This window comes from Arvicola amphibius, chromosome 1 (assembly GCF_903992535.2).
Source record: "Arvicola amphibius chromosome 1, mArvAmp1.2, whole genome shotgun sequence".
Taxonomy (NCBI): Eukaryota; Metazoa; Chordata; class Mammalia; order Rodentia; family Cricetidae; genus Arvicola; species Arvicola amphibius.
In genome coordinates, this window is record NC_052047.1 from 39,728,436 (window position 1) to 39,756,050 (window position 27,615).

The 27,615-nt window shown below is 38.8% G+C and overlaps 1 protein-coding gene across 1 annotated transcript in view; it reads left to right on the forward strand.

Moving 5' to 3' along the window:
* Positions 1-27,615, forward strand: part of Arap2 (ArfGAP with RhoGAP domain, ankyrin repeat and PH domain 2) — a 173,889-nt gene that overhangs the window by 42,000 nt on the left and 104,274 nt on the right. Inside the window, exons 8-9 of the mRNA XM_038328559.1 lie at positions 8,294-8,363; positions 17,318-17,438. Coding sequence (XP_038184487.1) covers positions 8,294-8,363; positions 17,318-17,438 — 191 coding nt within the window. The remainder of the gene's footprint in view (positions 1-8,293; positions 8,364-17,317; positions 17,439-27,615) is intronic.

Below are 27,615 nucleotides of genomic sequence, written 5' to 3' on the forward strand. Positions count from 1 at the left end.
CCCACTCCACCCCTCTCCAAAGACAAAGAGCCATCAGGGTTCCCTTCACTATGTTAAGTCCAAGGTCCTCCCAGCTCTCCCTAAGTCCAGGAAGGTGAGCAACCAAACTGACAAGGCTCACAGTGAGCCCGTCCATGCTGTAGAGTTCATGTTCATTGCCATTGTCCTTGGTTTCTCAGTCCTCCTCCACCGTCAGCCACATTCAGAGTCCGGTTTGGTCCCCTGTTCCATCAGTCCCATTCCGACTGGGCTTGGTGGTCTCCCGTTAGATCTGTCCCACCGTCTCAATGGGTAAAAGCACTCCTTGCGGTCCTGGCTTCCTTGCTCATGATCTCCCTCCTTTTGCTCCTCATCAGGACCTTGAGAGCTCAGTCCGGTGCTCCTATGTGGGGCTCTGTCATTTTCTCCATCCAATACCAGGTGAAGGTTCTATGGTGATATGCAAGATATTCATGAGTATGGCAATAGGATCTGGACATTTCTGGCACCCTCTCCTCAGCTGCCCAAGGACCTAGCTGGGGGCGTCTTCCTGGACACCTGGGAACCCCTCTAGAGTCAAGTCTCTGCCAACCCTAGAATGGCTCCCTTAACTAAGATATATAATTCCTTGTTCCCATATCCACCCTTCCTATATCCCAACCATCCTATTCCCCCAAGCTCTTCCCATCCTCCACTTCACCCTTTTCTCTCCCCATCCCCCCATCCCCCCATCCCACCCCACCCCCATGTTCCCATTTTTTGTCCGGCAATCTTGTCTACTTCCAATATCCAGGAGGATAACTATATGTTTTTCTTTGGGTTCACCTTCTTATATAGCTTCTCTAGGATTTTTTACGAATTATAGGCTCGATGTCCTTTATTTATGGCTAGAAACCAATTATGAGTGAGTACATCCCATGTTCATCTTAAGGGCATGCTCAACCTCCTTAGCAATCAGGGAAATGCAAATCAAAACAACGCTGAGCTGAATGTGGCCAACAGCGGGGGCTGACTGAGAAGCAAAGGACATTGGCGCTGGGCTCTGATTCTTCTGCATGGACGGGCTCTGTGGGAGCCTTCTCAGCTTGGTCGATCACCTTCCTGGACCTGGGGGGAGTTGGGAGGACCTTGGACTTAGCTTAGAGTGGGGAACCCTGATGGCTCCTTGGCCTTGAGAGGGAGGGAGGGGAGGTATGGGTGGAGGGAAGGGGAGGGAAGGGGGAGAAGGAGGGGCGGGAAGGGGGAGGAGGAGCGGAGGGAGGGGGAGGAGGAGGGAAGGAGATGGAAATTTTTAAATATAAAAAAAAATAAACCATGAGAAAGAAAAAAAAAACAATGCTGAGATACCATCTTACACCTGTCAGAATGGCTAAAATCAAAAACACCAATGATAGCCTTTGCTGGAGAGGATGTGGAGTAAGGGGTACACTCATCCATTGCTGGTGGGAATGCAAACTTGTGCAACCACTTTGGAAAGCAGTGTGGAGGTTTCTCAGGAAATTTGGGATCAACCTACCCCAGGACCCAGCAATCCCACTGTTGGGAATTTACCCAAGAGATGCCCAATCATATTACAAAAGCATTTGTTCAACTATGTTTTATAGCAGCATTATTTGTAATAGCCAGAACCTGGAAACAACCTAGATGCCCTTCAGTGGAAGAATGGATGAAGAAAGTGTGGAATATATACATATTAGAGTACTACTCGGCGGTAAAAAACAATGAGATCTTGAATTTTGCATGCAAATGGATGGAAATAGAAAACACCATCCTGAGTGAGGTAACCCAGGCCCCAAAAGATGAACCTGTTGTGGATCTTAAAGGCAACAAAGTACCTCATACGTTATCAATGTTATTGCTTAGCACGCTTATTAGATTAAAAATCTTTTTATTTAAGGTTAAAGATGTGATCTTTAAAAGAATAAAACAAAGACATTTGTAGTGACTCATGCCTTTTGTCCCCGCACTTAGGAGTCAGAACTTTATGAGTTCCAGGCCAGCCTGGTCTATCTACATAGTGAGTTCCAGATAAGCCACAGTTACATGGTGAGACCATGTATCCACTTCAAAACAAAACAAAATAAAACATAATAAAACAAAACCACCACCACCACCACCACCACCACCACCACCACCCCCACCACCACCACCACCACCACCACCAACAACAACAACAACAATAACAACAATTCCCAAACCCTACTGCCCTTAACAGTGAGTTTAACGGAGAGTACCTCTGTGTGACTCCTTCATAAACAGAGATTTAATTGCACGCATTTACAATGCTTTGAAAGACAGCTTTCTAAGATACACATTTTGAGACAAATCTTGACAACAGGAGTGCAAGCTGTTTTTATGAAAGCAATTGAAACTTCAAAACACCTGCCCTACCAGAGCTCAAGGGAAGAGTTTATAGAAAACCGGTGATACTTCACAAGCCTTATAAATTATTCTGAAAAGGCTTCTTAAAGAAATGTTTCTCTTCAGAATGCTAAAAATAAAAGAAGCTAAAACCCAGGCTAACGTACCTCCTGTCTGTGTTACGTTTATTCCTGGAGGGATTGTGGAAGAGTTTCCAAAGTTGAACTAACGTATAAACTATATGAAGGCTAAACACTATCACTTCCTGCAAGCTAGCAGCATGGCTGGCTATGTAGCATTAGATGTACTGGAGACTGTTGTGGGGTGCTGTTAAGAAAGCAGTGCTCAGGAAGAGAGTGTCTATATTGGTAGTGTGATGGGGAGGGATTACATAACTTACCTGTGGCTCTGTGCCTGAATCTGTAAGGTAAGGCTAATATTACTTTTCTCCTTTGGTTGTTTGGAGGATTAAATGTGTTAATGTTTGTAAGTGGTTTGGCACAGTGCCTGGAACAAAGCATTATGTGTGTTACTGACTGGAACTTTAATATTTCTTCCCTGTAATGCATTATTATGTCCGATTTAACTTGCATTGCCTCACACTAGGAACACTGGTTAACATGGCATTGCCTTTCATAATTCCTTTTTATTGATTTTAGAATTTCATGAAGCCGACTAAGCTGCTGAATGCATCGTTAATGCTTGTGTGTGTGTGTGTGTGTGTGTGTGTGTGTGTGTGTGTGTGTGATATACATGTGTATATTGATTGTGTGTGTTGTATACATGCATGCTTGTGGGAGTTTGTGTGGAGGCCAAATAATCTTTTTTGATCTTCCTTCTATATTTTATATTGAGGCAGGGTTTCTCATGCGAACCTAGAGATCAGTGATTTAGCTGTTCTGGCTATCCATCTCGCTCTGGTTATGCTCCTGTGTCTACTTCCCAAATGCAAGGATACAGACAAGCTTCCCGACCAATGTGCCATTTATGGGAGGGCTATAAACTTGACCCCAAGTATTCATGCTTGAATGACAGATACTTTATCCTTTGAACCATCTCTCTAGTCTCCAGTAAATGAAGTTTCCAAACATAGGTGTTACCACACAGAAAACATTAAAGTACTTAAAATAAAATAATAAAAAAAAAACAGAGGGGATGTGTCTTACTAGACTGTCCTCCAACTAATAAATTTCCTGTCATATCTCTTCAGTATTGTATTTACTTACCATACATTGTAATGGCCAGCCAAAATTAAATTATTTTAACTTTAAAAATAAAAATTTTACATTGGAATTTAGAAGCAAATACTTCTCAAGATCTTCCTTTTATTATTTTGTTGACATTTGAGTTTGTAAAATTGTGTTATTAAATTTAACTTTATATTTACTATGAAGTAGCATAAAACTACATAAGAGGATGTAATTACCTTTCATTATTTTGTCTTGTCATATATTATTAATAGAATTCAATATTAATATTTACATGCAGAAAATAGCTCATTGGATATTGACACATTTAATCAGCAACATAGATTATGCAATGTTAAGTCAATATTCATCTTATAAATGTATCTTATATTGATTATTTTAATTTTAAATGAAAACTATCAACAAATATATCACATAACAAGATATATTTATTTTTTTCTAGCTTTTTATAACTATAATTGATAAACATGATACATTGTATACATAAGGGGATGATTTGATACATGTACACATTGTGAACCAGTCCCCACAATGAGCATTATTTACACGGTGTCATCTCACACAGTTCAGATTTTCTTTTATCCAATTTTGACCTACTTAAAAGCTATTCTTTTATCCAACTTGGCATAAAAATTTATCATTAACTATAATCACTAATCTGTATGTTAGGTACCAAGAATTCACTCTTCTTAAAATTGCAAAGGTGTCCATTTATGTGTGAAAACTAAAAAGTTGAATCTATGTAAGCAGAAAATCCAGTGGTGGTTATCACCAACTAAAAACAGCAGGTATGGGGAGATTTTGCTTAAAGAAAATACTTACTTTTAAACTGTACTTCTAGTTACTTCAAATTAATGATGAGCTTTTGGAGCTTCCTGTAGGCACTCATATTTTCCCCTTAATTTAGGATAGTCTTATAATGATTTTTTTCCACATAATCAAACTCATCCTTAGTATTAAAAAAAAAGGAATCATGTTTCTCTACTATTTTCTGCTTATAATATGCAAATTTGAGTGTACTTTTTTCAGTAAATACATTTGCTGTATTTACATGGACAAACAGAATCAAAATGATTTTGTGTTTAAGGATCTCAAATGTAATATGGGAAGTGAGTGATGCAAACAAATATGTAATTAAAGTTTTTGCGGAGTGTTATTAGGAGAACAAGGGGAGGCTGAAGGACCCTACAATGGGCTGGGTTGACATTTGGTTAGAATGGCCTTTAAGCCGAGACCTGAGCACAAGAGGGATGAGCGTGTGAGGAACCAGGTGGAAATTTCTAAGTATTGAATATGTTTTACAGGAAGGCCAAGAGGCAAGGAATGTTCTAGGGATAGACAGAGGCAATATGACTCAGAAGGAACTGTCTACAGAGTAAGTACCCAAAGGCTTACTACATGGCAGAAGTGACATTTTTTGCAATAAGATAGCAAAATGCCTCATTTCTCCTCTAGAAGGGTGTTCTTTTGGCTACATACGACATGATTCTCATTCTCTTTTTCACAGACCAGGACTTAAGCTTGACTTAAGCAGGACTTAAATTAATTAATTCTTAGAGATTTAACAATCTTTAGAAAACTTGATTAAAAATTGATGAGCACATGAAATAGCTATCTGCAGTTGAGAGCTTTATAGTCACTGGGAGATTCTTTCACACATTAAGACTGTTACATGACTAATGTGTTCTTTTTATTTCCTCAAAGCATAGGCCTTAGCCTTCTGGGCAGTGGGCTCTCAGTCTCCCCACAACAGCCCCCGCTGCCCTCCACATTATCTCCATTAGGCTCTGAGGCCTCTGGCATCCCACACAGGAGCAAGACAGTGCAGTGAGGTCAGCCATGCATTCAGTCCAGCATAGAACCCTAAGCTGACTTTAAAATTAAGAACGTTTTTGCTGTTCTTTTGTCTGTCTGTTTGTAACCCAAGGGCATGTGCTTCAGCTTGAATTGTGTAGATGACAACATACATAGTCAAGCAAATTGCTGAATGCTCCTGGCTTTTGAAAGAATTCGGTGAGAGCTTGTGAATCCAGGCTGGGAGGTGGCTTAGCCTGTGAAGAGCTTGTCTTTAGACTCATCAAAACCATGTAAAAAGATGGACCTGGACACTCACATCTCTTAGCCCAGATCTGGGAATGAAAAGGGCAGATTCCAAGGGCTCCATAGCCCACAGTCTAACACAAATGGTAAAATTATGGCTCAGTCAGTGGCTCTGTCTCAAAGAAAAAAAAAGGAGGTGAAGAGTAATAGAAGACACTTGACTTGGGGGTTTTACAGGCATGGACACATGTGCACACATGAGCAAACGTTCTACACATTTCCACACATAAAAACAAAGAATGAAAACTTTAGGGTCCAAGTAGCTGCAACTAAGTGATCTGAGCTGAGGTGTATTAACACAGTCTCTGAGACATTTCCACAGTCGGCTCTTGCCGGCTGTGATTGAATTCTGGGTTTTCAGAAATTCGCCCACCCTTCTGCAATTCTTGTTTTAAACGAAGGTGATTGCATATGAATGGGGTGTGGATGTTTTCTTCTTCTGTCTTCCTGCTGTGTTTTAAAAGGACTGTGCTTAGTCATATTCCTAGTTCTTTCAACCTGTGTGTGTGTGTGTGTGTGTGTGTGTGTGTGTGTGTTTTACTTGGGTCTTAGTGTTCATAGTTGATCATAAGTAGAGAATGAGGCATTTTTGACCTTTGTCCCTGTAAAGCAGAGGTGGGGTTTGGGAAGATGGTGTTCAGGAAGTACACAAAGAGATTTTGTTAATTGCTGTAGGAGGAAATCTCTCTGGCTGGCTTTGTACTAGTTCATCAGGGAAGGAATTTTTGTGGAGGTGCTTTAGGAATAACTATTAAAATTAGTAAGAGAAGAAAGAGGGGTTGGAGAAGGGCTTTAAGGACTGTTGTCCTATATCACTTGTATTTATTTTAAAATGGAACATTTCATGTTCTGCTGTGCTCTTATATTCCCTTTCAATGTAAGGTGGGTGGGGTTCCACACAGACTTCTCAAGATCCCTAGTGACTGCTGGGACTGTGGTGGAAGACACTGTGTTGTAAGAATAGGAGATTGGAAGAAAACAGTGGATGCAGAGAGGCTAGGTTATTCAAGGAGGAAGGAATGTGTGTTTACTGGTTTCTGCCTTACCTCCCAACTGTTAGTGCTGGGAATCTGGGAACACTTGGATTGTTGGAAGCGAAAATCCAGACGACTAACTCTGCTTTGAGAAGAGATAGGACACGCCAAGAGACCTTAAGGAGGAGCTGATAGATGCGGGGATCAGGTGGAAGATGACTGGTAGTCTGCGTCCTTGTATGAGGCTAACTCCTTGCATGTTCTTATTAATCATTAATTCAGTGTTTACATGTCAAATTGTTGTATGCACTGGTGAACTTCATTTTTGGTTATTAGGACTGGTTGACTCAACAAATCCATACATTTGTTAATGATTAACATGGGAATATTTCTATGTTTTACACAAGTAATAGACCTTTGGCAGGGAAACACTGAGAAGAAAAACTCTCCCAGGGCCAGAAAGTTCTTTTTCTATCTTTAACACTTCTGAAAGCCACAGGAAGTGATAGCAACTCCTTAAATGTGTTTAAATACTACAAAATAGAAGGGAGGAAGAATGCTTGATGCTGACCTGTTTCACTTTCTGAAATAGGAGGTTAGTTTTGGTATCTATTAAAAGCACAGGGTATCTTGATGGCATCAGTCAAGGCCAGAAGTGTATAGAGGAGAAAGAAGGCACTCAAAATCTATAGACTTGAGTGTGTGGATTTGTGGGGTGCGGGGAACCAAATCAAAACAAAACCAAGGTGTGTGCACAAAGGCTCCTCAGTCATCTCTTGTCAAGTCAGAAAGAATCTTCTTTAATGTCAAAATTCCAAAATAGAATTATTTTATTTTACCTTTGATTTTCGTGTCTGAATTTTAAACTACATTTGCCTTTTATATGGTCCTCTTTCAACTGTATTCTGTTTAAAGATATTGTAATTGAATCTCTAATTTAGCACCAATTTTTCAATGCATTTACTTTAAATCAATAGATCATATGTATAAATGCTATTACCAAAGCGGTATTAGCTTAACAACATAATATTCATTTGCCAAAGATCAAAGTAAAGTATGATATGCACATAAGCTTAATGAAGGATGAGAGCATTGTGTAGTCTGTTCAGTGAAGGATTATCTTCTTCTTTTTTTTTTTCTTTTTTTGGTTTTTCCAGACAGGGTTTCTCTGCAGCTTTTTTAGAGCCTGTCCTGGAACTAGCTCTTGTAGACCAGGCTGGCCTCGAACTCACAGAGATCCGCCTGCCTCTGCCTCCCGAGTGCTGGGATTAAAGGCGTGCACCACCACCGCCCGGCAGGATTATCTTCTTGATGGAATGTGGGTTCAGTGATGGTGCATGGACTCACACTTTGCTCAGCAGTGACCCTCACTGCTGTGATAGCAATGTTGGTATGATAGCAATGTTGTGGGTGATAGCAATGTTGGATGTGATAGCAATATTGGCATTATGTTCAAACACATATTTTATGTAACTAGAAAGTTATTATTCTTCACATTTTCCCTGTGTAGCATGGCTATAAAGCTAGACCTGAGCATTCTTGTAGCCTCCTATTACGTATATTGCCTAACAGAACAATGAAATGTACTCAATATGATGTCATTACAAATACATTTAAAATCCACATTCACAGTAATGGAATGTAAAATAACAGTTTCATTTATTTTTACAGAAAACGCATGTTTCAGAAGAGATGGGTGAAGTTTGATGGCTTTAGCATTTCTTACTACAACAATGAAAGAGTAAGTACATTCGCAGTCTTCAAAGATTATTTTACACATACTAAGTGCACTTTAGGTAACTTTAGCTAATAGTTCAGCTTTTTAAAGATTAGAAAATATATTATCAACATGAAAAGAACTGGAATATGACAAAATCACTCTTAATTTAACTTCTCATAGCCATGAACAATCAATTTTTGAGCTTATGCTTCTAATAGTTATTTATCTTATTATTTTTCATCTTCTATAAACCATAGGAGATGTTTTTGAGATGTAAAGGTGAATACAAAATTGCCTCCATCCACTACAAATTAAAGGATGTAAACAAATCACATTACAAACAGAAAATTGAGAAACAGGGAGGGGTTGTCTCATCCTCTGACAGTGGGAAGTATTTGGATGAAATTCTGTTGCCTATGAGTTTGGAAGAAAATAAGTTTGCGTGTGCAGACATGATAGAAAATAAGAATTATGTACATAAAGAATATGCAAAAGCTCACATGAGAAAGCATTGGCTATTTCACAAAGCAGGTAGTGATTTCTGGTTATTTTATGAGTGAGCTTTATGAGTGGGAGATGTGGGAGATGATGCTAACAGGATTGTGTAATAAGAGCCTACTGAAAATCTTGTCTGTTGGTGAAAGTAGCAGAGGAATATTCCTTGTGCAATTGAGTCATAATGCATAGTAGAATTTTAGGAATGTTTTCTTAAGTTTTGAGGATGGCCTTCTAATGAGATATAGACTCAAATATTTGTGAGGATCATGTATTATATCGGAACACAGTAAAAAATAGTTGCCTGTGTATATATTTGTATTTGCCAATATGTATATGTGATCATATGCATGCGTAGTTAACCATAGCAAATTCTGTATTTTATACAGTTAGATGGTACATGATCAGGCTTCTGTGCCCTAGCTTGTGCATGGGTGTGGGCTGAACCAACTGTGCATCAGAAATACGTAAAAAAGTTCTGTCTGTATTGAACAAATTCATCCCCTTTTATTATCATGCTCTAAATGAATAAGTAAAACAGTAGTTTACAAAGAATTTCCATATATAAGATATTATAAATAACCGGAACTCATTAGGAATGCAGGAGGGTAAGTGCAGGATATATGCAGGCATAATACAATTTTAATTAAAAATTTGCACATTTGTGCATCCTGGTGTCTGAGGAGTGTCTGGAATCAATCCCGCTCAGCTGTTAAACTTAGAAGATGACCTCTGTATCAGCCTTTCCACTTTTGTTTGATTATTTTCTCAGTGCAAAGGTAAAACTGATAAAATGAACCCTGTCTTAACTTATTAAAATGAGGCCCTTTTCCTCCTAATAATATTTTATCTTTAATGTTTTCATTTAAAGATATAACCACATTCTTTTATCTATTTTATTTATTTCATGCCAGTTTAACATTGTTTCCCATTTGAAGTTTGTACTTTATAATATTCGTAAATTTTTTTTGGCTTGAAGAGAGGTGTCTCTGCAAGGCAGAAAGTAAACATACTAATATACAATAACCTGGGCTGCAAAGACACTTGCACCATGTTGAGAGCAGTAGGAGGCTTCATGTTGTTTGGTTTCATTTTTAACCTTGATCGAGTAACAAGCTGGTTTAAAGATCCACATGGTTTGCAAAGTGGTGGCACAGATGTTTTCGTCATTATTTCCGCATCAGCTATTTATAGTTTGTCGTGTGTGTATTTGACCATCTTGATGTTTCGCATGTGTCCATGATGTGCACTGTGAATTCGGTGTCCCTAGACCTGAAGACATCTTTTTTTTTTTTTATTGTCGTTTTTCCCTTTTATTATTTTTTTTCATACAGTACATGAGTCATGTTTATTTGCTGGTTTCCAAACTCCTCACAGGTCCTTCACCCTTCCCTCCCTGCCCAACTTAGTGTTCATCCCCTCTCTTTTAAAAATAAGTTAAAATGAGCAAAACAAAAACGGTAAGAAAAAATGCCAAAATATAACAAAAAACGCGCAAAGAAAATGGTTTCGCTCTTAAAGACTTGACTCATAACAAAAATTAAATCAGAGAAACTAATTGCCAGTTCTCTTCAACATCTGAGTCTTCTCTTTGGTATTATTGAACTGCTGAAGAAGTGTATTTAGGAATAAGGAAGACCTCCTTGCCAGGTTTCTTTGTTGGCGGATTTTCTCTATTCTCATTTAAGAAGGGGATTCTTCTTTGCTTCCCACTGAATTGGTTTTCTCTATATCATCATTCACACTTGAAGTGGAGTGAGCCTATTGTTATTTCAGATATTCATGCCATGAAATTTGTTATTAGAAGTTTACAGTCATGTGATTTCCTAGGACTAATTTATCCAAGATTCGTTCTTTAAAAATATCCCAGTTAAATCCCTTTGCAAACATTTCATGTACTTGCATCCAGATGACTGAAACATCTGGCCAAGTCCTTCTACCATTTGTGAGTCGTTTCTTAAAAGGAGGCAGTTTTGCTTCTGCCCCTCTGAAAAGACATGCACATAGTTGTCACAGCTAGTACTATAGCTGCCTGTGCAGTTTAGCAGTTGTGTGGATAGCACATCGGAGTCATTGTATGCAGTTGGACATCAGGAGGTGGTGTGCAGAGGTTCCAATTTTCTGGTTTTCTTCCATGTTCCTCAGTGTTGTTCAATAATACCTCCATGAGGATGTCTCCATTTTATTACAGAAACAATGTCATCCACACAGCCTTGATATCTGCTCCCCTGCTAGGAAATCTAACTCACCCCTGTTCCCACTCATCTTTGGGAAGAATTGCCCTGTGGTTGTTTCATCGTCTGAAAGTGGCAGATAAATGACAGATTTGACCTAGATATCTGTGTGGTACAACCTCCAGGGATGCTTTAAAGTTTCTTTAAGTAACATTTCACACTTCGGAAAACAGGCATTTTGAGCCTGCTATCCATTGAGGATTTTTTTCTTTTCTTTTTTCCCCCATTTTTACTTTGTATTGTCTTTATATTGTTGTTACAAGAAAAATATAAAATCAACCCTACAGTGTTGAAAAAAAAACACACAAGTTTTACCTTGAGATCTCATAATAGATTATAAATGAATCATTAGATAACCTCTGGCTTCCTGAGGTTGCAGCAACATACTATTCAGTTTGCAAAGTATATTTTGGTCACTTCTTTGCTTTCTACATTTCTCTTCCAGAAGCCATTACCTGTTAAAAAAAATCATTGTTATTTATAGGCATATAGTTTTTTTTCTTTCCTTTTTTCTAAATCTAGCACCGTTTGGATTTTCTTCACTGACAAATGGGTTAAAGGTAGCTAAGAACAAGTTGTTAATTATCTCATTAGGAAGTTTTTCTAAGCTATTACAATTTTTAGTAAACTAAAGTTTGAAAAAGGTCGCCTAGATAACAATGTGTAAATGATTTTATATATTTAAAAATCCCCACTTTCCAGTATCAGTCGTGACATCTGTATAACAAGTACACTCATCAGCGGTCCATAAAGGTGCCCTGCTCCTTCTACCTCTGTCGGTTGCCTGGCAGTGGGAAGTTGTTCCCTCTCTCTTCACAGTCTCTAGAGTATTTAATGTTCATGATTTGACCTCATATTTCCATTTTAACTTACTTTCATTTCTAGCATTTCCTTGGGTAAACTAACCAAATTTTGTATTTCTTTGTAAAGACCTCTATTAACTTAGTGGCATGCTTTGAGGGACTTAAGTACCATTTCCCTGCCATATTTTCTTTTTTCATATGTTATTTCTTTCCTTCTGTTTGAACTTCCTTAGCTGTTGTTAGCCATGGAAACTATTGTTAGCCATTGAAACCTCCATGAGGACCTGCAGGATGGCTCACCAGGTAAAATAATTGCACCCAAGTCTAAGGACCTGAGTTCAATTCCTGGGAATCACAAAATAGAAGGATAGAATCAACTCCAGCAAGTTTTGCTCTTACCTGCGCACATATGCCCACAGGCAAACACATAAGTAAATAATAGTAAATAAATAATAAACAATTTAAACCATGTATAAATTTCAAACATCTTAGTATTAAATCTTTGCTCTATTTTTCTCCAGCTGAATGACAGTTGGATTCTAATGTTTCAGGAAGTCTATAAGGAAGATAAGTTGAATAAAGGGTGGCAAATTTGGAAAGGGTGGTAACAAATGAGGCTTTATGAATTATTATGTAGTAATATTTAGGTTCAGTAGAAGTGATAAAGATAAATTCCAAAAATATAAAAAATGAGATGTCAGAGTTTGGTAATTGTGATTGATTGGACATGGGATTCAATCATTCAAAATATTTCTATAGCAATAACTCTAAGAAAGTTGGTAAGAAAAATAGATGAATGATCTAACATCTATATGGGAAGACATCATTAATCAGGTTATCACATTTCGTGACATTTTAGATCATTATCTAAATTCCAATGTATTATTATTATAAAGCAGGTATACAAGTTGCTGTTAAATTGGAGTGCTTGCTTTGGAGAGTGTCAGCACTCTAGATGTGGTAGAACTTGGGAGAATGGAACTGATAAATGAGCAATCAAAATTCTCCCCAGCTGACTGCATTTGTGGACCATGTTCGCACAGTGAAGATCAAGGTCTCAGAGAAAAGTCACAGCAGAAAGAATTTTCAGTAGAGTGTAATTTATGCTGAACAATGAAGGATTAACTGTAAATGCAAAGATCATTCAGAGTTGCAAAATAGCAGTAGGAGCACATTGACACTATTATATATATAGGGAGAATTCATATTTTATTTCTGGGAAGGATCCACTTGGGTCAAGGACTGTTCAATCCTATTTCAGAGAGAAGGAGTAGAAAGTGATATTTTATTTTATTATTTTCATTTTTTATTTTACTTTATTTTTATTATATGTGTATGAGTGTTTTGTCCATATACATATCTCTGCATGCAGTGCCCATGAAAGCCAAAAGAGGGCATTCAGTTCTCTGTAATTGGAGCTACAGAGAGTTGGGAGGCACCATTCCTGTGCTAGTCATTGAATCTGGCCTTCTAGATGAGTATCCAGTGCTGTTAACCTCTGAGCCATTTCTCCAGCTCCTAGAAGAGTGATATCTCAGTGGACAAAGATGGAGTCAGGATAATTTTTCAGCTGATGATGAATTAATTTTTAATGTTTGAGGAACCTGGGAAAAATTAGATATAGTACTGATAACTGAAGATATAGTCTGATTGAGTGAAATGTATAGATAAGGGATAGAAGGAAGGAAGGAAAGAGGGAGGGCATGCCAAGTGACAGAGAAAAATTTTAGGTTTGTTCACGGAAAGTTGGTAGCTGAAATGTGAAGAGGGATTTCTCTTAAGGAAGACAGAAACAAGAAAGAAAAACAAGGAGAAAAACAACCTCAGTTATTCTGTGAGTGCTTTGTCTCTGATATTCTTCCCTATGTGAGATGGTCTATTTCCTTTCCTAAATCATGTAGAAATGGTGTGTTCCTTGTTAGCTATATGAGATGATGTGGGAAAGACAGCATGTATGTTGTATGCATTGAGATTGTTACTAGAGAGTGAATAGGGCATCAGTTCAGGAGTGAAAGGTTAGAAGGGTGGAAGAGAAATTGTTTTTTTTTCTCATTTTTTTATTAAAGATTTCCATCTTCCTCCCCTCCTCCTCCCCCTTCCCTCCCCTCCCTTCCACCCATACCCCCACTCCACCCCTCTCCAAAGACAAAGAGCCATCAGGGTTCCCTTCACTATGTTAAGTCCAAGGTCCTCCCAGCTCCCCCTAAGTCCAGGAAGGTGAGCAACCAAACTGACAAGGCTCATAGTGAGCCTGTCCATGCTGTAGAGTTCATGTTCATTGCCATTGTCCTTGGTTTCTCAGTCCTCCTCCACCGTCAGCCACATTCAGAGTCCGGTTTGGTCCCCTGTTCCATCAGTCCCATTCCAACTGGGCTTGGTGGTCTCCCGTTAGATCTGTCCCACCGTCTCAATGGGTAAAAGCACTCCTCGCGGTCCTGGCTTCCTTGCTCATGATCTCCCTCCTTTTGCTCCTCATCAGGACCTTGAGAGCTCAGTCCGGTGCTCCTATGTGGGGCTCTGTCATTTTCTTCATCCAATGCCAGGTGAAGGTTCTATGGTGATATGCAAGATATTCATGAGTATGGCAATAGGATCTGGACATTTCTGGCACTCTCTCCTCAGCTGCCCAAGGACCTAGCTGGGGGCGTCTTCCTGGACACCTGGGAAACCCTCTAGAGTCAAGTCTCTGCCAACCCTAGAATGGCTCCCTTAACTAAGAAATTGTAAATGGAAAAAAGAAGATACTGGGTAGAAAGATGCATGTGGAGGAGCAGAGGGGACTCTCATTATGGGCAGAAGGAGATTGAGGGAGGGGTGCTTCCTGCATGGGATGGAGGAGTGCTCCCTGCATGGGTTGGGTTAGTATATTCTTCTCCTAACCTGTTATTTTCTGATATGAGTTTCTGCTCCTAACTGGAGTTTCTATAGTACGTTTGCTTACACTTTGTGTTTATGTGGCAAAATGTTGGACATGAATGAGATGAGATTTATTTTGGGTTTGATTTCAAAGAATTTGGTTCTGTTGATTCTAAGGTAATGCAGATCAGCATGGTGGCAGACATATGTAGCAGAACCTACTTCTAAAAGCAGAGATAAAAAAAAAGACTGAATGCCAGGTACAACCTTTAAAATATCCTAGTCTCATACATGCAGAGGGCCTAGGTCGGTCCCATGTAGGCTCCCTAACTGTTGATCCAGAGTCTATGTGTTCCCATGTGCTCAGGTCAGCCGACTCTGTGGGTTCCTCCCTCATGACCTTGATCTCCGTGGCTCATACAATCCTTCCTCCCTTTCTTCAGGAGGACTCCCTGAGCTGGGCCCAGTGATTAGCTGTGGATCTCTACATCTGCTTCCACCAGTTGCTGAGTAAAGGCTCTCTGCATGTGTGTGATAGTTGTGTAGCTTGGTCTGTTTGTAAGGCTCCCACCAGTGAAAACAGGGCTGGTCACTGGTGCTTAGTTGGTTTTTGGGAAACTGTCCTCCCTGCTGGATTACCTAATCCAGCCTTTATGCAGGGGGAGGAGCTTGCTCCTACATCAGTTTGATTGCCCTGCTTTGTTCAAGCCCTTGGGAGGCCTGCACCTTTCTGAATGTAGGTGGGGGAGGGGTGTGGATGGGAGTTGGAGGGTGGGAAGTCTGATACTCAGACCTTTTGAGATGTGAGAATGTGTTTTTATACCCTCATACTTTTTGATTCTTGATAACTCTGAATACTTTTTTCTTTTTTTCTATCTCTCTCCCTCCCTCCCTCCCTCCCTCCCTCCCTCCCTCCCTCCCTCCCTCTCTCTCTCTTTCTTTCTTTCTTTCCTCCCTTCCTTTCTTCCTTTCTTTCTTTTTTGGTGTGTGTTGGGGGTTTCTATTTCTCATGATATCACCTCTGTTATTTTTATTCTGTCTGATCAGAATTTTGCGTTTCCACTTAGCAATTTGGTGAAAGTTAAGTTTTATAAAAGTCAGGATCAAATTTCACCATGTATAAAATGCTTTTCCAGATGCAGAAATCCACAGGTAAGTACTGGCAGAGTTCCAGGAGTCCAGTCGAAGAGAGGGAGGAGGGATTATATGAGCAAAGGGGTCAAGATCATGATGGGGAAATGCACAGAGACAGCTGATCCAGCTAATTAGAGCTCACTGATAGCTGGGGAATCAGTATGGGACCGAACTATGCCCTCTGAATGTTGGTGACAGTTCTGTGGTTGGGCAGTCAGTGGGGCCACTGGCCGTGGGACCAGGATTTATTCCCAGTGTATGAACTAGATTTTTGGAGCCCATTCCCTATGGTGCAATACCTTGCTCAGTAGGGATATAGGATGGAGAGGCTTTGTCCTGCCTCAACTTGCCAGACTTTGTTGACGCCCCATGTGAGGCCTTATGATTTTGGGGAGTGGACAAGGGGTTGAGTTGGGAGAAAGGTGGGGTGAGGGAGTAGGAGTAGGGGAGGGAGGGGACACTATATTTGCTCTGTAAAATGGAAAAAATCTTTTAAATAAAAAATTAAAATAGTTTCTCAACACTTTAAGTAACTGCATCTTCTTACTTGTGTGTTCTGAAGTTCAAATTTACTTCTGACCCTAAATTACTGGGTTTTTAAGTGTATAATGAGTCTAAAGTTTCCTCTGACACAGAGCACAACAAGTATTTCATTCTTTTATTCTCAATAAATCTTTGACGTCATCCTACCAAATGGTTCTAGCAAAAAAATGAAGATTGAGAGAAAGTACTTAGAGTCTTGATCCTTGAAAGCAAAATTATAATCTGTGTGTGCATGCCGACTGCCAGCCTCAGATGCACCGTTCTTCGTCTTTTGCTGATTTTCAGGGGCATAGTCTTAGGGTAGTTCAGGGTAGCCTTAAACCTCCCATCTCAACCTTCCAGATTTGGGGATTAAAGCTATGAACGCCCATGCCTGGCTTTTCCTTACCCGTTATTCATTAGAGAATGACAAAAAAAAATGTAATTCAGTATGAGATCAAGTTCACATTATCAGACCACTAAATTAGGTTAATTAATGAATCTCCAGGCTCCCTTTGGTACGTTTGGTGCTCTCTGTACTGCAGCTGTATTTTGAGACGGTTCTGTGACAGTTCCCGTTCTGACCAGCAGATGCCTGCAAACACCGTGGAATCATTGTGAGCCGACCAAGTCAGAGCCTGGGATTCTGGGTTTAAGAAGTGGATATTGTTGGTCTCTTAGTGTTATTTTTATTCAGTGCTCTGCCTTTTAAATCCAGGCGACTAGAAAATTGAAAAGGTCATTTCTCTTGAAAGCGTAGGACACTTCACAGTTTCTTTTGCAGCATTGGAAATCAGTGTACTTGTTTATCTTTTCAAAATTTCCCATAGAAATCATGAAAGAAAAACAATTGTGAATCCTGAGCCATTCTTTAAGATCTTCAGAATTTCATGTTCATCTCTCTTCATCTTTTTTCTCTAACTAATAACAGGAGATGTACTCAAAAGGAATAATTCCCCTCACTGCAATATCCACAGTACGGGCTCAAGGAGACAATAAGTTTGAAATTGTTACAACACAAAGAACTTTTGTTTTTCGAGTAGAAAAAGAAGGTAAGATTATTTTCCATTTCCTGCCCCCTTCCTCTCCTTCCTCCTCTTTCTTCTAAGAATCAGGCTGTGTAATTAACTCTGTCTGGCTCAGAACTCACTGTTCAGTCCACAGGAGGCGTGGGCCCTGAACTCCGAATCCTTTGACCTTATTTCCCCTAAGTCCTGAGAACTCAGGCATGCACTGCCCTACCTGTGTCTAAGATAATTATGTTATTGCTATCAAGATACTTAGAGCCCTTCATTTCTCACAAATCATGTTAATAAATCAGGTAAAGAAAAATATAAGGTCACTTTTAACTCTATTGCTTTCAAATAATTTATATTTAAAAAAGGTTTTTGAATATACAGTGTTAAAGCCTAAGTAAATTAACAAGTTAATTCCTTGTGTGGTTGCTGTTACATATAAGGATCTGTTTTCTTTTTTTTTCAGGAACTATTAAAAAACTATGGGATATTTCTTTAAGCTGTATATACAAAACAGTAAAAATTGGATAAAATATTCTCTCACAAAAAAAATTCTCTCACAGAGATCATTTTAATGTGTGATTTTGATAATGCAAAATAGGTATTTAATGCTTAAAAGCAACGGTCCTAATCATAACTAAGTTGATTTTAGGGAACTTTACACAAGGAGGTTCTTAGCTAAACGAACCGGTGCAGTAATATTTAGGTTATAGACTTTGTAGTGGCTGTACTCATTGAGTTATTTTCATGGGACTCCTATGGTGGGACTCCTGGTGGAAAGGTGGGGCAGAGAGATGGTGTGGCAGAGAAAGATGCTTGCTGCTGAGTGAGATAACACGAGTTTATCCCTGGGAGCCACACCGTGGAAGGTGAGAATTGATTCCTGCAAGGTGTCTTCAGACTTCCATACAAACAAGACACATGCACTTCCACTCCTAAGTGCTTGTGTTTGCGAGCAGGCACTCTTGCGCACGCATGTGTGTGCGTAAGTACAGTGCGCATGTGCGTGCGCGCACACACACAGAGGCATAAATGTGAACACAAAATAAAAATGTTTCTATTTTTTCTGTATTGGGTCTGACAGTGTACAGTAGAGTATTCTCTGAATTTGATAGTACAGTGGAGAGAGGTCAGAGAAATTGCGAGTGTTGTGCTGTTTGATTCTCATGGTGTGCCATGCCTATAACCTTCAGTAGGTTAAGATAATACAGGGAAGGCCTGATACTTAGTTAAATAATAAGAAATTTACTCTACTTTAGGAACATGTTGGGGTAGATTTATAATTGACCTGCTTTTTTAAAGAAGTGTTTACTCAGTGTACCCTATTTCAATAATAATTGCACAAGGAGCATACGGAATACTGGGTATATACCAGGCATTTTGCCAAATTCAGCATTGTAGCAACAGTTTGCATGATGGTTGTTCTACTTTACACACAGGGATGTCTACCTGCAGGTAGAAGCTGCCGTAATCCTCAGCACTGTGCGGCACCTTTGCTGTTTAAACGGCTCCGCTCCCAGGGCATGTGCTAGCCATGGCATAAAGTGTTCAATAAATATGTATTCCTAGGAAGTTCTCATTATTACTGAAGGTAATCATGAGTGAATATACCCAGCTACCTGTCAGCGAGCAGTGTTTTTCAGACTTTGATTACTGATGATTTATGAAATCAAACTAGAAGCTTATGTTGCTGCTGAAAACAAAAACACCACATTAGGCCTTCCCAAATAGCAAAAAAAAATACACACATCTATGTAGATGCTGCATATGACCAATATAGAATATAGTTTCTATTTCTGTTGATATATATATATATATGTATATATACTTTTTTAAAAAAAATTAAATATGTTTTTAACTTAATTTGATCACACTTTCTCCCTTCTATTTCCTCTGTCCAGACCCTCCCAAATGCTCTCCCTCAAACTCCTTCATGTTCTCCCCTTGATAGCTTATTTTTCCCCAAATATTATTGTTACACACACACACACACACACACACACACACACACACACATAGTGAGAGAGAGAGAGAGAGAGAGAGAGAGAGAGAGAGAGAGAGAGAGAGAGAGAGAGAGAGAGAGAGAGAGAGAGAGAGAGAGAGAATCTATATAAATACAACCTGCTGAGTTTTTGTTGATTGTGTGTATATGATTTTAGGGATAACAACTTTATATTGGATTAGCCAGTAAGGATGCTCAACCCTGGAAGAGGCTAACATTGTTTCTCATCAATCAGCCTTTAATTCCTATCCAGGGGTGTGGGCCTGTGAGAATTTTCACCCTTCCATGTAACATGTCTGTTGGAATTGCTATTGTTCAGATCTTTCTTATGCAGATAATTCTAGGAGAGACAGCATCAGAACAGCAGACTTTTGGTATTAAGGCTCTTAAAAATCTTCCCTACACACTGTGTTATAGATGCAGGCTGTTATGTAGATGTGTCTATTATAGGTGGATTTTTCATCATCCATTGATCCATTGGGTCTAGATGAGGATTTTGTAATGGTCTCCATTTACTGTAAAGAAGAGCTGCTTTGATGAAGGGTAGTAACCATACTTATTAATGAGGATAAGGATAAAATTTAGTGCGTAATGAGGAATCATGTTGGTCTAGCAAAGTGGCTGTACTAGATTCTAAGACCCCTGACCTCACTAGCCCCGGAAAACTGACTACCTTTCCAATAACAAGCATTAGTCCCTCCTGTGAGTGGACATTAAGTCTGATTAGACAGCCATTGGTCACCGTCAACATGCTTTATGGATATTTTACTTTTATCATTGTTGTAGTTCATAGATGTCACGTCACAGTAGAATTAGTAATTGCTTTCCTCCCTTGGCAGCTGGCATAGTATTTTATGGTGCTATGGAAATTGCACTGCAGGGCGATGACTCCCCAAACGATATAGACCATGGCTATGGCCTTTGGTTAAGTCTCACAGGTTGAAGGTAGGCTTAGATTGCTGGAGCCACTGGACACTTAGGACACAGGACTCAGGTTATTTGAGTTGACTTGGTATTTACAAGAAAACAACACTGGAACAGAGGTTATTAACCTGACCCTCAGCCTAAGTCTGGCCACAGAAGTATTGTTAGCCCTTAGTCACTCTCATTCATTTACATATCACCCCAAGGTGCTTGCCAGCCTTTACCCTGGAGTGTTCTGTAGAGCATTGTGTGTGCGTAGCCACTTCTGCAAATCGTAACTAAAAAATACCATTACTGTTTGGTGTATTTTGCAATCCCCCTATCTAATGTTTTGATTATTCTGGGTTTCATAGTAAAAGATATTGCTATTTTCTTAATTAAATGCAAATTATGTTAAAAACTTTGAAAATAGTCTTGCTCGGAGAGAAATTTCATATTGACTCCTCTTGTTCTGGGGCAGAAACAATGGGTGTGGAGTTCATGACATTATGGTCCCCAGTCATCGCCAAGTATAGGGAACTTTTCAGACAGATGATGTTACAGGGACCTATCTCTCGGGGTTAGAGCAGAGCAACAATTCTAATAAGGGGTTTCTTGTCCAGTACTGTTCTGAGAACCTGTTCTTCAATGGTATGCGCTATGTTTCTGTCTGTCTGAGCACATTGCAGGCCCTAGGAAATAGGGGTCAGTCACTCAATTGTAGGCACTAGACAGGTCCCCAAAGGAGTTCTGACTCTGACGCCCCAGAGATTCTTAAATGAAAAAAGTTTATTAGACCTGGCATAAGAAATACACTCCAGTTGCTTAGGGAAGTTACAACATGGTCAGAGCAAATTATGAAATGTTTCCTAACTCTCCATTATTCCCCTCCTTATTCTCATCAGTGGTGACAATCTGCTTCGTTGATTACTTAATAGTATCAATGCAATCTTGTAAAGATGTTTTAGGATCTTTCTAGGATTCCAAATTCCCTTTAAAATATTGTATTATGAATAATGTCTTTTGAAGACATTTTAAAAAGGAACACATAAATATGTATCTACTTTTCACCATAACTATAGTGGGACTTTCTAATAATACTTTAATATTCTACTAGGGCTGGGTAGATAGCTCCATGGTAAAGCAGTTGCCGTGCAAGGGTGAGAACCTGAGTTCCATCCAGAGCAGAAGCATGTCTTTGTAATTCCGGGGCTGCTACAGCAAAATAGAAAGCAGAAAAGAGAATCCCTGAACATTCCTAGGTCAGCTACTATGTTAGCGAACAAGAGCCTGTCACAAACAAAATAGAAGACAAATACGGACACCCTAGATGGTACTCTCGGCTCCACACTCATATCATGGCAGGCACACACACACACACACACACACACACACACACACACACACACACACACACACAAAACACTGAATGTAAAGGCGTCTATTGCTCAGACATTTGACTAACTTTAAACTCTGTGTCTCTGCGAAGTATTCTGTAGCTTGAGTGTCCATTCTGAAGCAAATAGGGGGCTTCTTTGGCTGTGTTCTGGGTTTTGTTTGTGAGTTTATTAGAATAAAGTGATATCATTTAAGCAAAACAAAACAAAATACTATAGGCCACATATTTGGTTTTGAAGATCTTATGGGTAAGGTGACTGATTGTAATGTGTCTTCCCACCAGTGTCCTGTTCATGTATCTTGGAATCATATAATCAATCAGCTTCCTATTTGACATCTCAGCATGGTCTTCGATAGTATTTCAGATGTCAGATATTCAAATTCCTGTTTCTACCCTCTCTTCTAATCTTCCTCATCAACAGAATTAAAGACTCATGTGCTCAAGTCATGAGCTAATACTGTTTCTTTCTTTATTATATATCATCTAATCAGTTCCAGAATTCTGTCACTTTGTCACTTTGACTTTGAAATTAAGACTAGATGCTGACTGGTACTTAATCCCCACAGTGTCACCTGTTAGCTCAAAGCAATCACTTTCATCTTGATTAGTCACTTTATCGATTCACTATGAGTATATTTTCAGTCCTCCTGTCAGAAAAACCATTCATTATGGAGGTCTGATCATATAATCTTGTTTCTAATGTCCGATTGTCTTCTTTTCTTACTGAGAACAAAGCATAGGGTGTATGATGTACGAAAGCCCTTTTGACTCTTGATCTGGTGTTGGTCTTCTTTCCTTCCTTCCTTCCATGCCTTCTTCCCTCCTTTGGTACATTTTAACAACAAGGGACTCTTGGACCTGTATCTACAAGTCTCAGTTTCCTTGAGGCTACAGCATTCATATCCTGCAATGTTCTAGCCACCTTCCTGCTTGCTCCATCATTTTTTTCTTTAGGCTTTGTTGACCAGTCTCTTTTCTGAGGCTTTTTCTAGTACCCTATATAAATTAACTCCTCTTTGCCTCTCATCCTCTGCTTTATGCTGTTGCAATTCACCTGTCACTGTGTAGTGTACTCTAGTAAATGTCTGTGTTTTTATGGCCTTCTTCCTTTCAGTGGAGTTTAATGTCTGTGAGAGAATGGTCCTGCTCCCCATACTCAGAATAAGCCCGTAGCATAGCAGCTAATATTCGTACAGTTGGTGGTTATCCGTTTGACAACACTTCCGGCTCTCACGTTGATGCCTGGTTACACTGAAGGGTCTTTTTTTAGATCAGATCATATGAAAAGTAAAGTTCCTGGCTGAGTTTGATGGGTGCTTAAAATTCTAGCAGTCAGGAGGCGGAAATGGATGACTCCTATAAGTCAGAGGTCAGCCTAGGCTACAGAGTGAAGGATCTGTCTAAAGAGAGAGAGAGAAAGAGAGACAGAGACAGAGACACAAACCTCACAGTGAAGGTTGAGTTACAGTTGGTGATTATATTTATGGTGGTTTTGCTTGCCCCTGTGTCACATTCTCTGGTATCCTTTGTAACTAATGAATTACCTATGCTAAATTTTGAACTCAAAGACTATGATGTTTGTGTTGACAGTTTGAACATTTCTGAGTCTTTGGTGTTTCTCAAAACCACAAAAATTAATTTAAGATTCATTGAAGAGATTGCTATTTTATTTTGTCTACATTATAGCAAAACCACTTTTTTTTTTGTTTTTCTGACCTATAATTTTTCCCCAACTTGAATTATCATCCATGGAGAGAAGCCATAATAGGGAACGTTGCAGCAAGAATGGTGCTTAATGAACTGCTACATTGGTGTACAATCAGATATTTATTCTTAGATATTTATTCTTAGATATTTATTCTTAGAAGGACTCAGCATGGTAATCTGCCTCTTAGTCACTAGAGGTATAGGCCGCTTATACCCAGGGGATTTCTGAATCTGTGTATGGTATCAAGTAACAATATACTGCATTCTTCCCTATATATATATATACATATGATAAAGTTTTATTCTTAAATTAGAGACAGTAAAAGAGGACCAGCAATAGCTTATAATAAGGCAGAAGAGTTATGGCAACATTTTTAGCAAAAGTTACACTAATGTGATCATTCTATTCAAAAATATCTGAGTATCCTTTTAGCTTGTTCACTGGAAGAACTACACAGATCTCCTTGGGCAGCTTGCAAATTGTCCTGTATCACTGTGACCACACTTCAACACCGTCACTAAGCAGTATAAAAGCTTATGGAATACAGGTACTGCATAGCCATGCTGCTTTACTTGATAACTGAGATGACTACTTTATGCCTAGTGGAAGAACATCTCACACAGAGTGATTCATACACACTGGAATAGGGGATACCTCGTGTCTTGAATCAAAACAGAATGGAACACTCGACTAAGAATAACATGTAATTTAAATTTTATGAATTGTTTATTTCTGGAATTTCACACATTTTTTTTTAAACCGTAGTTCACTAGCTCAGCTACAATAGCCCCTAGCTTGTCTCAAACCATATATCAAATAGAAAACAATTATTTGGTTTGAAAATTGCCAAAACATGTTTTCCTCATTTAAGGATGCACATTTTGTACAGCCTAAGACAAATGACTCTTACAATCTGTTTGATTCTGTGTGCATTAGCTGTTCACTGTTTCTCTCTGTTTAGTGAACTGGATGTTCCTGGTTTTTTTTTGTGTTTTTTTTTGTGAATGGAATTTGTTTGTTAATAACTTCATATAGATTATCAGCAAATTTCGTCAATAAAAAGAATACACACACGCATGCACACACGCGTGCCCCCGCACACACAGAGCATTCTCTGTATTCTCACTCCCCGCTCCTTCTTAGTTTCTTCCCACCTCTGTTATCACACTGTACTCCTGAAGGTTCCCTTCCCATAGCCATGCCTTCTTGATGCTGTTGATGACACACTGATTTTAACCACGACTGTGTCCATGTGTATCCAAATATCCACTGGAACCTGGTGGCCTAAAAGTTTTATGTACAACTAAAGATGACTGTCGTTCTCCCAGAATTAACAGTTTTCAAGAAGTCAACAGTCAAGGGTAGGGCTCTGTGAGCCCTTCCTCAGTCTGTGATTGGCAACTGGCAGTCTTGTTCAGGCCCAGTTCAGGTAGATACAGATATAATGAAATCATATTTGCAGTGACTATCTTGTAAAGAAGATAGCATTGCAAGTCTCTTACCCCCTTTTGCATCTTACATTTTTATCATTTTTGTGAAATGTTTTCTGAGCCTTATGAAATTGAGGACTGTTTCATATTAAAGAATAATTGCCTGGTACTGTAAACCCCATTCAAACCCCATGGCTGGGAAGGTCATACACCCTTACTACTGTTGTATAGTTAAATAGCCTTGGCACTAAACTATAGTCCAAATATTTATGTGGTATATCCATAGAAACTCCAATAGTGTATGTGTCCAAATACTTACGTGGTATATCTGTAGGAACTATAGTAGTGTATGTGGAGACATATGGATCTTCAATCTGCTTGTTTAGAATAAATGACAGATCAGTTCTCATCCCCAAACAGGGCATTTATTTCTCATTCTTTGTTTTTTTTCCCATTACTATCAGAAGATTCCGAAGCCAATAATCTTAGGTATTGATCCATTTTGTTCTAATATAAACATATAAAAATATAAAACATGCAGTTGCCAATTTCAAATTAATTACTGAGATATAAGCTAACTGTGGTCTAAATGCCACAAAGCTTTGGTATATGTCATTGTATTATATTTATATTTGAATCTTATTATGAATATTCAGCAAAACAATCATCCTTTACATTACTTGGTAGGACTATCAACTTCCGATGTTGAGTGTAAATTGTGATAATTTAGAAATTAAGATTTCTTTTGAAATAATTTTGCATCATTAATTAAATATGAGTGTACCTCATAAGGAGACTTATTGTAATCCACAGTAAAGTTGTGGATTCTCTGATAGGCAGTCCTATCAGAAAAGAAGTCCTAGATTCCACAGTTTAGCTCTGTTTTCCCTTTCTATGAAAAATTTTGCCACTTGAGATTCCTTTTATTTTATTTTGTCTTGAGAATCTTTCCCCTGTTTGGTTTTGGAGTCATTGTTATTCTTGTAGATAATGTTTGATTCCTTTTGTGTGTGTGTGTTCTTTCTCATTGTTCATTTGCCGTTTATCCACATCTATGGATCTTTTCCTGTTGAGGTTGTCTCTGCTCACATGTTGTTGCTGCTCTGCTCATCTATCCCAGTGTTCTGAAAATGGGCAGTGATCTGTGAGCTGGATTGTCCTGCCATCTTTCATGGTCATTTTATAACGACAAACTTTTTCTTATTCTGGGCTGTTTATTTTCGGGTTAACATCCGTGTATCAGCTATGCCTTACTACCTTTAAATACACTGACATTTGAATGTTCATATATTTTACTTTTATTGTACACTTGATATCTATCTTCTTAATCCTGAATTTCACACTCCCAGATTTACCTGCCAGTCATAAACACAGGATTCTCAATTTTGTCTTCTCCTTGCTAATTATCTTGAATTGTTTTCCTTTGTTTGTGTAATTCAAAGCAGGAAGTGGATGTTTTCTGTCTATATTTCTCATAATTTCCTTGTAAGTTAAAAAATTATCAATAGTCAACCAGATAGAACAGACATAAACTTTCCCATCTAAGTCTTGATTATTTTCGAAACAGAAAACAAGAAGAGCAAACAACAGTGTGAATGTTCAAGATTTAAAGGATTATAAACATTCCTTAATTTGACATTTTTGTATCACAAATATAAAGAAACATGTTAAATTATATATAAAGAGATCAATACATACATACAATGTTACTGCTTATAAATTGTTGCATTTCCAACTAATAAATAATAATCAAAAGAATCAAGAAGAACAGACAATTATTTTAGTTATCAAAGCACATAGCTTTTTTATACATAATGAGTATAGACACATTTCACAAACACACTCATCTTGAAATAATATCTAGAAAAATAGCTAATCACTGATATATAGTACCACATTGACTAAATTACTGTCTCCTCCTAGTTTTCAGTTAAATACCTTAAATTAAAAAAAAAAAAGAAAAAGAAAGAAAGGGAAAAAGTGTCACAAGGAAGCCAGGACCGCGAGGAGTGCTTTTACTCATTGAGACGGTGGAACAGATCTAACGGGAGACCACCAAGTCCAGTCGGAATGGGACTGATGGAACAGGGGACCAAACCGGACTCTCGGAATGTGGCTGACGGTGGAGGAGGACTGAGAAACCAAGGACAACGGCAATGAACATGAACTCTACAGCATGGATGGGCTCACTGTGAGCCTTGTCAGTTTGGTTGCTCACCTTCCTGGACATAGGGGGAGCTGGGAGGACCTTGGACTTAACATAGTGAAGGGAACCCTGATGGCTCTTTGTCTTGGAGAGGGGTGGAGAGGCGGTATGGGTGGAAGGGAGGGGAGGGAAGGGGGAGGAGATGGAAATCTTGAATAAAAAAATGAGAAAAAAAAAAAAGAAAGAAAGAAACCCATGACAGCCATTAGGAGTTTCCCAGAAACCTTGTAAGTCATCAGAAATTGTAGTTTGTATATTGTCTCTCAGTTGTATAGGACATGAAGGGAATTTCAATCAGAGTTAAATGAAGTCACACAAATAGAGGTTCCAAGAGTATAGTAAAGGAAGTCATTTCATGATCAGGCATCAGCGTCTGACTGTTTTGTGTCCTGTAGAAACCTATCTTTTCTGTCTCTTGGTTGACTAAGGACATTAATTCACACAAGCTTTGTGAAAACTGCCACGCAATTCTCCCCTAAAATAAGTTTCTGAAAATGTCATGAAAAGATTCATAGCCATTCAATATCATTGTGCTATTTTTGCAGCTTAGTTCCTGATACAGATC